This window comes from Cibotium barometz, chromosome 63 (assembly GCF_041138505.1).
Source record: "Cibotium barometz isolate CiBa-2024 chromosome 63, ASM4113850v1, whole genome shotgun sequence".
NCBI classification, from domain to species: domain Eukaryota; kingdom Viridiplantae; phylum Streptophyta; class Polypodiopsida; order Cyatheales; family Cibotiaceae; genus Cibotium; species Cibotium barometz.
In genome coordinates this window covers 21,395,990-21,411,360 of record NC_141108.1, presented here as the reverse complement: position 1 = coordinate 21,411,360, position 15,371 = coordinate 21,395,990, and the positions used below count along the sequence as shown (strand labels likewise).

General features: G+C 40.0%; 1 protein-coding gene across 1 annotated transcript; it reads right to left on the bottom strand.

Annotated features, from left to right (window-relative positions):
- Window positions 1-3,966: 3,966 nt before the first annotated feature.
- Window positions 3,967-9,600, bottom strand: LOC147603831 (BEL1-like homeodomain protein 1). The gene is made up of 5 exons (XM_086795770.1): window positions 9,030-9,600; window positions 6,735-8,371; window positions 6,090-6,469; window positions 5,290-5,350; window positions 3,967-5,212 (listed from the first exon to the last, which is right to left on the bottom strand). Exons 2-5 carry the CDS (start codon window positions 7,959-7,961, stop codon window positions 4,361-4,363), a joined length of 2,520 nt encoding a protein of 839 aa, XP_086651896.1. The 5' UTR covers window positions 7,962-8,371; window positions 9,030-9,600; the 3' UTR covers window positions 3,967-4,360.
- Between the last annotated feature and the right edge of the window lie 5,771 nt (window positions 9,601-15,371).

Sequence of the window (15,371 nt, the reverse complement as noted above, 5' to 3'; positions counted from 1 at the left end):
CATAATGTTATGTTTAGGGTTGGAAATACTATAGGGTGCATGTACTTTAAGGGTCCTTCAGTAAAGTGAGACATACTATATTCGCCTACTTCTTACAATATGCAAAGGATCTAAGTTATTTAAAGATTTGTGTTTGCTCAATGGTTACGTCTATCCTTCCTCTTTAAGGCAGCCTGCATTGCCAAAGGGATACTGGAAGATGATTATGAATGGGCTGTATGTATGGAGGAAGCATCATCGATGCAAAATGCCTTGTAGTTGAGATGTATTTTTGGTACTATATTGTTGTTTTGTGAGCCTTCCTCTTCAAGAATATTGTGGGAGAGATTTCGAGAAGCAACGATATAAGATTTTCTATACAAATTATCAAGAAGTAGGGGTCAGTTTATCGGTATTGAACAGTCGCTGAAACTCATACGCTGTTGCATTTAGAAGAAATTATTCGCGCTCATAGATGGACATTAGCAGAATTTGAAGGAATTCCTGTACTAAACATAATTTGAAGGAATTCCTGAACTAAACATAATTGATTTGGAAGTCTTGGGTGAAAGCAAATTGCTTTTGGAAGAGAAAGCTTTTGATATTGCTGAACAATCTAACCTATCAAGTGCTATGGAGTCAACATTAACAAATAGCTAGCATATTACTTTTGAAGGTGTAATGCATGTAGGTGCCATAGATGTAGGTGAATTTTTTTTTCTGGATGGTCCGGGGAGATGGGCAAGACATTTGTATAATTGCTTGCTTGTGTGATTACGTGGACAAGGGCATGCTACTCTAGCCACTGCATCATCAGGTATTGCTTCTCTGCTCTTGGTGAATAAACGTTTTGCACATTCTAGATTCAAGATACCTCCGGAGCTAAACAATTCTTCAACTTGCAAAATCCTTATACATGGACAACTTGCAAAGATTTTGAGAGTTTGTAAAGTCATTATTTGGGATGAGGCTCCAATGATTCATCGTTATGCTTTTGAAGCATTGGATAGGAGCTTACAAGATGTATTATTCTTATATATTAAGCCATTTGGTGGAAAGGTTGTATTATTGGGGAGAGATTTTAGACAAATCTTATCTATTATTATGAAGGGGAGATGTGAGGATATTATTAATACAGCATTATGTAGTTCCTTTTTATGGAACTCTATCAAAGTTCTAAAGTTGACTGAAAATAGTATTCAATCAAGTAATACTAATGGATGCAATGAGCTTAAACAGTGAGTCATGAATATTAGGAATGGAGTGGATTATAGTGATGGGAATCCAATGGTGGCACTACCAAGTAATATGGTCTTGCAAAGATCGACCCTTAAAGACTTGGTACATTGGGTATACTCCAAATTGTCAATCACTACAACATATGCTTCATACTTTAGTGAGCGTGCCATTCTTGCTCTGATAAACAGTCAAGTGGATATTGTGAATAAAACAACTTTAGATGCAATGCTTGGTGAACCTAAGAAATATTTTAGTACAAATTCAATTCTTGAAAGTGTTCAAAATTCATTCTTATATTCCAAGAAATTTTTGAATGCAATCAACCTTCGGTGCGGATATCCACCTCACTGCTTGGTTTTAAAGTTGGAAGCTCCTGTTATTTTGCTTCATAACTTTGATCCACGATGTGGACTTTGTAACAGTACACGAATGACATATAAGGCCTTTTACCCTAAAGTTTTGGAGATTGAAATGGTATTAAAATTGGTGAAAAAGTATTTCTTCCATGGATTACCTTTATATGCACGGAGACCCAACTAAAATTCACCATGAGCGGAGACAATTTCTTGTGCGGCTGGCACTTAGCATGTCAACAAACAAATCACAAGGCCAAACACTAAACGTTTTGGAATTGTATTTGGTGACTCCAGTGTTTACTCATGGGCAATTTAACATTGCGTTGTCACGAGCACAGTCTTCTCATGTTGTAAAAGATATTACTTGAGAATAATGTTGATATAGAGTCTTCATTTGATAATCTTCAACGTTATACACCTATGACAAACAACATTGTTTATAAGGAGATTTTGAAGACTTTAGAGTGATAAGTCAGGTTTCTTATTTAAGTTTTGTGTTTTGATTAATTTTGTTATGATTTCTTTTTTATATTCCATGAAAATTTTGAATGCAATCCAAGTTAGAAGCTCCTGTTATTTTGCTTTATAACTTGGATCCAAGACGTGGACTCTATAACGATACATGAATGATATATAAGATCCTTCACTCTAAAGCCTGAAATCATCATTGGTACTAAAGTTGGTGAAAGAGTATTTATTCCACAGATTACCTTTATATGCACGGAGACCCAACTACCATTCACTATGAGACGGAGATAATTTCTTATGCGGCTGGCATTTGACATGTCAATAAATAAATCACAAGGTCAAACCCTAAATGTCTTAGGGCTGTATTTGGTGACTCTGGTGTTTACTCATGGGGACAATTGAACGTTGCGTTGTCACTCACGAACGAGTACGGTCTTCTCATGATGTGATGGTATTACTCGAGGATAATGCTGATATAAAGTCTTTATTTGATAAACTTCAACGTTATACACTTACGACGACAAACAACATTGTTTATATATATGAGATCTTGGAGATGTCAGAGTGACAAGTCAAGTTTCTTATTTAAGTTATGTGTTTTGATTAATTTTGTTATGATTTTCTTTTTATAGATATTTATCCATAATAAAAGTATTTATTATTTATTGTTCATATTTTGATAGATATGTTTGAGGTTATCTTTACATTGGACATGTTTTTGTCAAGGACAGTAAGTTAGTTAGTCTCTATTGCATAACTTTTCTTCATTACAAAGTATGAAACATGACATTCTATAAGGATATCTGTCTATACAGAGCCACCTCTATGGTTAGCTCATATTACTACGGGTCACATAAGAGAGATTATGATTGACGCCTATAGAGATGGATAAGTATAAGTGTAATTATTAGACCAAAGAGACATAGTATAAATATGTATAAATAATTGTATAATCTATTTATTATGCTTCGATTTTAGGATATTGACTAACATTGATACCTTTATGGTGAGAGTTGTTCACGAAGATCTGGAGATGTACGACATTAGTGTCTCGAATGAAGAGTGGGATGTTTATTTATTTCGGAGAGAGAGAAAAGGAGATGCTTCGCATCTTTTGAAGAGTATTCAATACTCAATGGTTTATTGTTTCTTACACCCATCATTATCGTTGGTATTCGTTATGAGTTTCATACTAGAGCTCCTCGTGTACCATCTACTTAGTGTTCTATTGTACAAGATATATCATCTTGATTATACTTTTTCTATTATATAATTTTTTAAGATTTTATTTATCATTATATTGTTTATACAAATCCTTTTCGTTCATCGATAATAGACCAATGGGAGACGAGTTGCTGCCTTACAATACAGAGCATATTGTGAAACAAATAAATGATCCTTCTTGCAAGAAAATAATTCAATTTGCTGATTCTGACAGTGTTGACCTAGATTGATGACTTATATAGATATATATATTGTTGACTTAAATGTTTTTTTGTGTGATGCATTTTAAAAATTTATGATATTCATCCTTGTTTTTGCCTCTTTGTATTTTACATTATTATGATATTTGTTCTTGCTATAAATCTATGTGAGACGTGGATGTAAGCTTGATATAAGTATATATGAGGTCACTTCAAATTGTGTATTGCGTTTACTTAAAACATAGCCTAAATCCTGGAAAAACCAAGCATGCTTTTTGTCCGGTTCTTTGAAGATGATTCTATGTTGAAACGATCTGGTTCTTTTTTGAAACCTTGACCATCCCAACAACACGCGGGTCCAATACTAGTAACCTTGGCCATCCCAACAACACGCGGGTCCAATACTAGTAATTATTACCAACAACGAGCTCTATCCAAGACCTCCCAACCTACATAAAACGTATACGTGTTATTTCTCAAAGAAAGAAAAGTGAATGGTGGAAGATGCAAAAAAATAGTTGACCTACCACTTACAATCTGAACTTACATTGCCTTGTTGCTTACAATTTCCAAGTTTTCTTCCGAGACAAAAGCTTTCCAAGGCTAGTGCCTACCAACAGAAAACCATAGACCCAACCATATTATTTATCCTCACAAGATAGTGGATGACGTCAATGAGCTGTGCGGCATGGAAAACACAGACTCACGTACAGATATGGCTTTACGAAGACCCTCGGTCGTGTGCAAGCGTGCTCTCTTCAGAAGTAATAGTAGTGTACATCAGGGGAAAAGATCGAAGAGTTACAAGCTATAATAGAGAGAGCTCTTATGTAGTAGCTTAACAACAAGGCCCCTCACTACATAAAAAAATGCCAACCCCACCTTGACTGCGGCCTAGGCAACAAAGTCATGACGAAGCATATGAGTTCGAAAAGGCTTCCGATTCTGAAGACCCAAAGCTTCATAGCTGCTTTCATTCACACTATAGTAATCCGCAGAACCACCTCCATCGCCTGTTGAAAGATGTGCCTGCCCTTGCCCATAATGTTGCTGGGCTCCTGAAAAAGGCAAACCCTCCTCATAGTGTTGTAGGCCTAAAGTGAGGGACACTCCACCATTGGCAGCATAGCTTGCAGGAAAACTCTCCTGTGAGTACCTGTTCAGGCCACTAACCTGGTAGGAATCATAAACCGCAAGATTTAGATGATCTGCTTGAACAAAGCCATTGCGTGCAATACCATAGGGCTCTCTATAACTGTCCTCTGTCCTGACTTTGATTTCATGTTTGAGAACATCCTCACCATGTCGAACTCCATTGGGTTTGAAATCAACCCCTGAGCTCGAACCAGTGGACAACAAGGCCGCCGGCGTATCCTGAGGCCCATTCCTGGGTTTCATGACGACTCCTTGCTGCATGCTTTCCTTGTTATCAAACAAAAGGCTATCAGGTGGAGAGCCAGCCAGAGTTCTACCTTGTAGCATATCTGAGGCATAATGTGATGAATGCTTTGCTTCGGGAAAACCTTCAGAGTTTTCATCAGACAACTTAGCTTGTTTCAAAGGTTTGTTCCTTTCACTGTTTGTTGCACCATCCATCATGCCCACTGCTCCCTCACTTACGTCTCCTTCATCTCCACCCGATTTGTCTGCTCCATCAGCATCTCCCTCCTTTGTTTCTTCCAAGTACATCTCTTCCACCATCGGTTTCCAGAGGCGTACACGTGCATTGATAAACCAGTTGGATACCTGCAAGTTTCGAAACAGAAATACTGTGTATTTATGTTTCCACTATGCAACTCAAACTTTGTCCCCGGCCAGTTTACCTGATTGCGAGTGAGCCCAGTCTGCCTGGCTAATGATATTTTATCCACATCCTTCGGGTACCTGCAACAGAACAGTTCACACGGTCAGTGCTTGTCAACACATATTGGGCACCCAAAAAAAGATTTAACCCAGGTACTAAACAACGTTTCAGTACAAGAATCTGTACACCATTTTCGTTGCCTTCATCAAGCACACAAAGCATGGGTTCTCAAACGCACGTTTTTGCCTCTGATAGAAGCTGTTGCCACCCCCGTTGGGACATTTGCATCATCAGCCAACACATGTTGGTGGGGAAGGCGGCGTTAGAAGTGCCCCATCAGTTGTTTTTTTAAGCTTGGCTAGCTAGAAATAGAAAGATCCTGCCTAGGGTGTTGTCACATTATGAAGAGATTGTGAACACACCAGTCTTGGGGCTAAATGCAGCCGTGTTAGTGCTATTGTGGTGGTATAATGCGAAGCTTCAACCAGCTCGTCCTCACACTGCAAACTTGTGTGTGCATCATCATCAACTTGATCCTGCCTGCTCAAGGACGTGCCTCTGGAGATATTGTGAATACTTAAGTATCTGTTTGGCCTGGCATGATATAACATGGCATTGGATCTGTATTTTTTTTATTTTATTTTTTGCTTTTCTGTTTTCAAAACATTTTGGAAGTTTCCATTTTGGTTCAGTTACAATAGCCACCACACTGGCTAAAAGATGGGGGTCTTAAATTATAAAGATGTCAAAAATTGTTGAAGTGAGAGGAGGGAGAGAGCGAGCGAGCGAGCGAGCAAGAAAAAGAGGGTTCACACTTACGGGTGAAGGAAATGCTCAAACAGCCAAGCTCGGAGGATGGACACCGAGCGTTCTGGAAGACCCCTCTGCGGTCGCCAAGCTTGCTGCTGCATCATCCCCAGCTGCCGTAACGCACGCTGCTGGCGCAACTGTTGATCAATAAAGGGCAATCTTGACGTCTCTCCCCGGCTCGCAAGTCCTGAGACCTCTTCCTCTCCAAGTGCTTTGCATGTGACCTGAATCTGGACACTAATGGCATCTCTGAGGCAGCGAAAATGCTTCGAAATTGTTTGGAGTGCAAGTGCCGTATAGGTTGTGGCTGCACCCAAACCTGCTGTAGATTCGAAAGATACTACAACCACTTGCATTTGATGGTAGTATTGTTTGTACCTCCGATCCACCTACAGCAAGCAAGATAATCACGATACGAAAAGACGAGACATGTCTAAAGCTGCATAAACCACCCCGCCCCGCCCATGGTCCCGCCGGCCGTGGGATCATGGGACGGGAGTTGGACCAGCAAGAATCCCAGAGATATTGATGAGCAGGAGCCTAACAATATAGATGGAATGCATGATACACTCCTCCACTTAAAGAATACAGAAATCACTAGGCATCTCCATTTATAAGTGCTTGTGAGCCTGAATCTAAAACAAGTTTACTCACCTCGTCGCGCATTCCCATGAGCCTCACTTTCTTTGCTTGGAGCTCTTGCCTGTCTGCTAATGTAAGCTCAACAGTATCTGTCGTGTGTTCTGAAGTGCCTGCAATACTAGCAGGCACAGCCGTGACAACAGACTCTACCTCTTTCCCTCCAGTCCAGCTGACTACAGATTTGCTGGAAATATCTGCTACATTCGTGTCTTTGGCAATGGAACCACCATTGGCAGAGCTTGGTCCCATCCAAGATTGTGGCCTTGAGTGATTCAAAGAGCTGCCCTTGATGCCCCTCCCCAGACTCACCACCTCGTCAAGCAACTCTTGTGCAAGTTTTAGATACTTTGACCCATAACTTCCTATTGTAGAGTGACTTGCCACCATGTTAACCTGTCTAGGGCTTTCTGCACCATTAAGCTGATTCTGATATCCAGTTCTCAACACGATGTCACGAGATGGGACTGTGAATGAGCCACCTATACTACCACCAACACACTTATTTGTAAAAATGCCTTCCTTACTTAGGTTGTTATCTGAGCCTGCATTTGATAACCCATGAAAGAAATTTGGAGCAGCCTCACTGTGTGGCAATGCAAAGGATTGTAACTGTTGCATCATTGAAGGTTGCTGTGGAGAAAGAGAGAGGGAAAGGATTTGACCGGCACCAGAAGGAGCTTGCAAATTCTCCATGTTCACACCATGGGCAGAAACGCTGTTTAAAAACAACGGTGCCTGCTCCTGAAAAGATGATGGAGCAAGATTCCCAACACCATAATGGAACATGTCAGATGTTGAAAGTTGTCCTGATTTGACTGAATTGACCCGGGCGGCCAGCGGCTGATTGCCTTCTGTCACATGGCTAGAAGGAATGCATGATAACTCATTTCCACCACCCCAGTTGTACCCATGACTGCTCAGACGGCTTGCATAGAAATCCGGTAAACTGCTTTGATGCACCATCTCTGTGTTTGACATGGAAGCTAAATGAGACTGATGAGATAAAGGTGACTGGGTAACAGCCGGAGGAAGGGAAAATCTCACAAAGTGCTGCTGATGCTGTTGATCAGAACTCCCAAGTGGGCTTCCATGCCCACCGACAGCCCCAGCTGCGGGACTTAGTAGGACCATATTGCCTGAGTTGGATGAATCTCCATAGCCAACATAGCTTGGGTTCATGAGGTAGAGTGTTTGCAATGCATCTGCTTGAGCATTAGAGCCAGTGAGGTAAGTAGCCATGTTTGCTGTGAATGATTGTGAGAAGGTGCTGGAACCATACACAGAATTGCTTGCTACACTTGCTAATAAAGCTGATCAATCAGTTCTAGTGGGAGACACTTCTTGGTGGCTTTGCCTGACTCTGCTGCTCTCAAAGCCTAGCAGATCATTAGTAGTATTGCTCCAATTTTCTGTCTTTATGGAGGTCACAGTTGATTGGCTTGAGAAATCCCCTTGTGAAATTTTTCCTTCTCCCCAACTTTCAAACTGGGATTTGCCGAGCTCATATGCAGGCCTGGATCTGGTAGCTTTTGATGTGCCTTAAAGTTCCTCGATTCCTATATCATATCATCTGTGGCGTAATACGTGCATTAACAAGTTCAAATCTTATGCTCCTGACTGCCTCAACTTGAGAACGGATTCTTTCAACCCTGCAATCAGAATTTTGAAGCATGTCTCGAGTACATCAACAGCCAGCCAAAATCAAGCAGAAGTCGAAACTTGGGCTCATCAAAAAATGGCCAATTGAGAAAGAAACCATACACCTCTTTCTCTCTCTCAAATACTGACTACTCCTTACAGTGATTCTGAGATATTTGCCAAAGGTGAATCAGAATTTACACAAGCATGCATTTAGAATGAGCTTTCGACTGGATATAGCTGGTAAGGCATCATGAAAGGGTAACCCAAAAACTTTGTAAGTTGGCTCCATATTTCTACATAACAAAACCCTTGTAAGAAGGGTAATGCAAAATATACAGTAGTAACATCGAGGGCTTTGCAATGAATTTTAGAGCTGTAAACAAAATTTTCTTTTGTTAATCTTAGAAGAGAATCATGTCGAAAAATGGGACAAATTTGAAAGGCTCTAACACCTTTGGATCTATACACATTGAAACTGTTAAGCGTAACGTGAAGAAAGTAAATATATATTAAAGAGAATAGAGAGATTATTATGGGCATGCAAGGATGGGTTAATGAGCCGGGCAGCTAGAGTGCTAAATTTGTGCAAAGGATAAGAAGCTCTGAACCCACAACTATCTTTTTTTTTTTCTTTTTTTTGCTGTAAAGAGGATTAAAGCTGCGTACCTTGTTAATCGGACAAAACCATGATTCCACTGTGAGGTGAGATTGAGAGGAAAAGATTCGGATGGGCACATCATTATGATTGCTACTGTATGTTGCTTTCAAGAGAAGGAGAGGGGGAGCTATGGAAGCTTAGATGTACACAAAGGGTAAGCTTCTCCTCTCAGAAAGTCGTGCAGGTGGGTGTGTGTGTGTGTGTGTGTGAGAGAGAGAGAGAGAGAGAGAGAGTACTCCTTATCCCGTTTAGTAAAGAAAGAGAAAGGGGTTCCTTCCTTGAGAACAGAGACCCCCCCAAGAAGGTATTTTTTAGCAGCCAAAAGCTTCTCAAGCAATGATCATCATCATCAACCGAAGGGTAAGCTCAAAACGACTTGATGGTTTCCAACATGATTTTCATCAAAGAAAGGGTACGACAGTCGGGACGGTGGGTGATGTTTACACTAATGTGTATGTGATATAGCTAAGAGAATAAGGGGGGGGTTGTGTGTCTCATGTGCTCTGTGTGTGTGTGAGTGTGTGTCACAGCCTAGAGTTGGAGGAAACTATAGAAACAACTTACAAGACAGGATCTGTGTCAGCTTTAAGGGGGAGACGCACACACATGGTGTGAACAAGGTGTAGAGAGAGAGAGAGAGAGAGGCCCAATGATATGGGGGAAAGGTGCTCTGGGCGACTTTTGAGGATGATGGTGTGTGGTGATTCACAAAGGGCGAGCATCACTTCTCCTTTTCTAGGAGCTTGTTCACATGCTCTCCAAACCTTGACGGTCAATTGCCCAAGGACCATTTTTATGAATCAATATACTTGCTTTTCTCATACACTAGTGGATAGAGAGTGCTTTTGAGACCTCCAAATTCAAATTTTGCCGGAACGTCCTCCTTCCCTTCCCGAACCTCCAAATTCTTGCCACGTGGCAGCTTTGTGAAACTCTTTCTTTAGATAATATATATAGAGATATAGAGATGTATTCTATGGGCATTCACTTCACGCCACATGGACACACAATCTTTTTTGTCCAAGTGACATCCATCCAGATTTTAGTGGGTATGTGTAACCATCCTTATTGTGCACCTCAACATGCCAACATACTCTCTAGAGGCATTTTTATTCTTAAACAAGGAGAGTTTGGGTTCATGACTACTAGAAAATGATCAGCATTAGTGCTTCATTGGGGTTTCAAGAATAGATTACATAAGCATTTTTCTATATTATATACCATTCAAGAACATATACTTTTCAATAAGCTTAAGCTGCTCCAGATACTTTAACCAAGTACTAAGAAGATTTAAAATTACACATGTGTTGCTTTAATGTCTAGTTCCATTTTTGTTCATTTTGACTAAGCCCCCCTCCCTATTTTGGATGCACAACATACCATTTTTCCTCTCTCTCTCTCTAGCACAATGCATGCACCTAAATAAGCAACTCATATCTAGTAGATTTGTAAATTCAATTGCATTTATTAATTTCACACGTCAAGAAGGCCACATGGTGATGTTTCCTTACTTAGGTATGTGGCTCAAAATTATAAAGTTTTAATGTTGTCAAGTCAAGGGCCTACCAAGTCTTGAGTTCTTAGGGTTCCATAATTTGTGGTGTGTGATCATTAGGCAAGTCGCGTTTTAAGTTGACAACAAAGTCTTGATCATCATCACCACAAATCACTTGGGAGTCACTAAGGCAAGAGAATTCTACATAACTAAACGAGCATGATTTATGTATATGGCATCATCATGGTTGGCATAAAATGGCATGAAATGCTCATACAATTTTGATGGAATCAAGTTTGAAAAAACAATATGCAAGCCTTTACCTTTGCAATAACTTTGTAAACCTTATGAAGTGTATAGGCATGCTTCATGTGATATAAGTTGAGGCATTTGATTGATACAAAAGGAGTGACAACCACATGTTGCCATGATGGCAAAATATTAGTAGCTTTTATCTTCTAAACTAGCCTAAAATCATGAAGTATATATTTCTGTGAATCCCGTTACCAAAAGGCCTTTTTCTCCCTTAAGGCTCATGGAGGATTCATCAATTTGAACTCTTGCCCAAGCATGGCCTTCCACTTGGACACACCCTCTCATTCATTCAAATTGGAAAACTTTGCTATTAGAAGAAAGAATTCACCACCTTAGTTTAGCATGTCTTGAAACTTTGCTAGTTAAATAAAGGCTTATGACCTTGGGTGACCATGTTAAGGATAGGCTCAAATTTTTTTCTAGTCAAGTAAGGCTCAAGAATAATGACCTTTTGCTCATTGGATATAGTATTTGACTCTCTTCTTACATAATATAACGGGAGAAGGATTTTGAGTTGCCACCTGTCTACATTTTTAGGCATCTCCTCTTTAGACCCTCTTTAGACTAGCCAAACTAGCCTTTAACTGTCCTCTCTCTCTCTTTAATGAAAAATGCAAGGCTACTGCCATGCTAGCCTCTTTAATGAGAGACACAACTATACGTTTCTCTCTCTCTTCAAATTAAAAAGACGTTTCTCTCTTTTCAAATTAAAAAGACGTTTCTCTCTTCAAATTAAAAAGACGTTTCTCTCTTTTCAAATTCAAATAGACATTTCTCGCCCAGGACATTCTTCTGTCAACTTAGGCCTCCTGGGTGTTGTGCCTTGCAAAACGATCCACCTCTTAGAATCGCTTCTCAGAGCGACGGATCAGGCAACGCTTGCCTCCCAACTCCTCCCATCTTTGCAAACCCTCGGCAAGTGCTGCTTGGATAAGATTCCGCATGTACGAAAAGCAGTAATGAGCGCCCTTCGCACTGCAAGCCCCAGTGATGAAGACATCAAGCGGAGGCTAGCAGAAGATCTTCCCCAACAAGAGTCACGGTAGGCAGTCGCGAGACTAGAGCCTAACTCCCCTCTCCGACCTAGCTTAGATTCCATGAAGACCTCTTCAAGCCGGCTGTCTCATCTCCCAGAATTCAAAACTCCCACACCGTCTTCCTTTCCCCTCGCACCTTTGCCGACCTCAGATCAAGTGACCTTTAGCTGCATGCCACTAGCCCTCCCTCCAGCAAGCAGCTCGGCCTGCAAACCCCACCGTTCAACCTCTCTCCAGGCTGTGCTACCGACTACTCCGACTACTTCTGCGACACCAAGGAGAATGTATCCTGTTGGAAAATCATCCACTATATTCATGACACTCCCACAACAACCACAGCCACAGGAACGTTGCCTGCTTCTCCACTGAGAAACGCTCGTAAGGTTACAGTGGCGCCGCTTTCGCTCTCAAGGGTGGTTCATAGCTCAATGCAAGCGAAGAAGAGTAGTACAGATGGAGTAGTACATATGGTCTGTATGTGCAGGCCATAGTGCTGTATGCACGCCATCGCCAGCATGTAATAGTGCTAGAATCCCATGAGGAGCTGTTGGCATCATGATGCAAAAGGGATTTGCAGTCAACTGCTACGGAAGACGATGGAGCTTATCAAAGCTCCATCTCCTGCACAGACAATGGACGATGATGGCGAGGATCAGAGGCACATGGTGAGCGTTGATCCGAAAGTAAAAGCACCCAACCTCAACTTTGTGGACAAGTTTTCGAAGAGTCAAAAAGAACGAACATATCTCTGCAGAGCAGCACATGCTAGCCATGGAGGAGATTTTCACGTTTGCGAATCTGTTCAAGAGAAAATTATTTTTGTATATAGGAGCAGGAATATGTGGTGTACGATGAGAAGAAATCGTGAGCTTCCAAGCTATGTTCAGCAATAATCAATGGATGGCATGAGCTAAGTAACCTTGGGATGATCTCCAATGTTTTTTACGAATTACATGGCAAAGTGTTTCCTGTAGTAGAGGCTTTGCAAGGAGGTCGGGGGTGACGAGTGTATTTTTTTACAGGATGGTTGTTGTAGAGAGAGAGAGAGAGAGAGAGAGAGAGAGAGAGAGAGAGAGAGAGAGAGAGAGAGAGAGAGAGAGAGAGAGAGAGACATCTAGGAAGTCCCACCCACGAGAAAGCTTTGAAAAACAATTGATAAAAGGAGGCTAGTAGTTGTCACATGCCACAAGCCAAGTTTATGCCCATATTATCCTCCCTCTCCAAACACAAAGACCCTTTGTTTATTTTCATCATTTTTCTTTCAACGACTGTTAACTTAGAACACATTGTTGGTCACCCTATTCTCATATGAAAATCAATAGGTAGGATAAAGATAGATATAAGTTTAAATACAATCACTTAAGCTTGTGCCTTAATTTATGAATGCTAATACTCAGATCGAGGTATGTTTTGAAGAGAATTGCTTTGCCTAATTTGCACCCCCATTGCCCAACAAAAGCAAGAGCTCCCCAACGTTGATTGATGGGTGCTGAATGTGAGTGAGATTGCCTCTTTCTGATGAAGAGGAAACATGACATCTAATCATAATGTGTTTATACCCCTTTCATTTCTTATTATATTACATCATCGTTTCCTCATGCAATTCCATTTTGTCCGTACCGAAATAGATGGGCTATTGCACTAGTTTTATATAATTGTGGCACCTTTAGCCTTCATAGTTATTTGTTGTGGACCTCAAAAAGATGTGGTTAATTCCTTAATTTAGACTTGACCTATAATCCTACACTCACTTTTTCATCTTTGGCTTTGTGAATCATGAGCTAATAAGAGAGTCGAAAGTTTTGAATTTGGACACATAAAAATGTGTGAATAAATAAATTATTCTTGTGTATATTCGAGAAGAGAAATACCTCTCTGCAAACCTGTTGGGACGAGAATTTCAAAATGCACTAAAATCCCCTCCCTCCCCCACTTGTACATGTCAAGCCTACCAAAAGTCAAAAGTTTTTTTAATTTACACAAAGGACTAACCAATTATTGATTACTCCTCCATTGCACCCAATTCTCCCGTGTCAAGCTAGCCTAGCCCAAGGCTTCTTTATTTCAATCGTATAAATTCTTTGTACAGTTTCAAGATTTCTTTAAGGTTTCGATCCCAAATTTCCATGCATCTTTGAATAAATAAGTACAAGCAAAAGGTCGGTGGAATCCTCATCCGATCGTGAATTTTAAAACTTAATTTCTAGCTTAAATTGTAGCAAATACTCGAAGCATTCATATGCATGATCATGCTCAAAATTGAACCAATATATTAATGTTCAAATATTTGTGAAACATAATTCATATATATATTTGTGAACTGCAGATACTTTAAGCATATATTAATGTCCAAATTGGGAGATTATACAATTATTAATAGACAAGTTGTACAATTAAATTATTTATATTGCACATACAGCTGTAAGAACGATGATTTTCTATCGATTCGGAATAAAATCGGGGGACCACGTATTTACTTTTTAGATAAGCACATCACCATTTTTCAATATTTCGTACGATTTGATTCCATCCCCCCCAATAAAAAAGAAAAGAAAAAAGAGATACCTAAATCAACGTGCAAATTATAAGGGTGGGGACATTTTGGAGTTAACTCTTATGATGATTACTTGAATTTTGTAAATGTAACGTAATAAGTATTCCTCGCCGATGCATTCTGCAGACAAAGATTAGCATGTGATTACTTTTACTTTTTTTTTTCTTTGTTTGCCGTCTGCAGGAGGAGCAGCAATTTTTTATTGTTTTTCCTTTAATTAATGATGTGAGGATTCGAATACTAAAAAGTTTTTTTTGGGAGTAAGCAAGGTTTAGACTCTAGAGATGTGGATAGGACCGGTCAAATTGGTGCTCGGTCACACGAGGACTTGCCTAGGTAATGGAGATTTTAGAGCCCGCCGAATTTCAAGCTTTTGAGCTTACTACGATATGGGTGTCAAGAGGAAATATTGGTTTTTTTTGGATTAATAATAATTATATATATTAACTGAAACTGTTCAAAAACTGCAATAGAACCAAATCAAAGCTGCAGTATCCACATTTACTACTCTTTCTCAACTTCATTCAGAATTTCACAACACAAAAATTCCCATATGTCTTCTTCCATCAAAAAGCAAGATTGTTCCCAAGATATCTAATATCCCAAAACAAACTTGGGGGGCCTTTTCTTCCCTTTTCAGCATCTCACCTGCACCATACAAACCAGTGTTAGGGGTTTATACCTAGTATGTTTGAAGCTCACCAAGCTCTGGGGCAGAATTCAGATCATATTCCTTTGCAAATTCTAAATCAATATATCCAGCTCAGAACATCTTATTTTATTCACATTACACACAGACCAGCACATGTAAACACACTTATGCATCAAGTCTGACTCTTGCAAGCCTGTATATACTACCTTCATAAATACAATTGCATTCCTGCTGCTAGACCAGATTTCCAACAAAATGCAAGCTCTGATGATATTGAAAACTGGACCAATATGTTCA

What these genes read in the sequence shown, in the direction of transcription:
- LOC147603831 (XM_086795770.1), bottom strand. Translation starts at nt 7,961, where the DNA reads ATGGCTACTTACCTCACTGGCTCTAATGCTCAAGCAGATGCATTGCAA. An exon ending in TCATGGGAATGCGCGACGAG is followed by an intron (nt 6,470 to 6,734) that starts GTGAGTAAACTT and finishes TGCTTGCTGTAG; the next exon opens with GTGGATCGGAGGTACAAACA. An exon ending in CTGGGCTCACTCGCAATCAG is followed by an intron (nt 5,213 to 5,289) that starts GTAAACTGGCCG and finishes CGAAACTTGCAG; the next exon opens with GTATCCAACTGGTTTATCAA.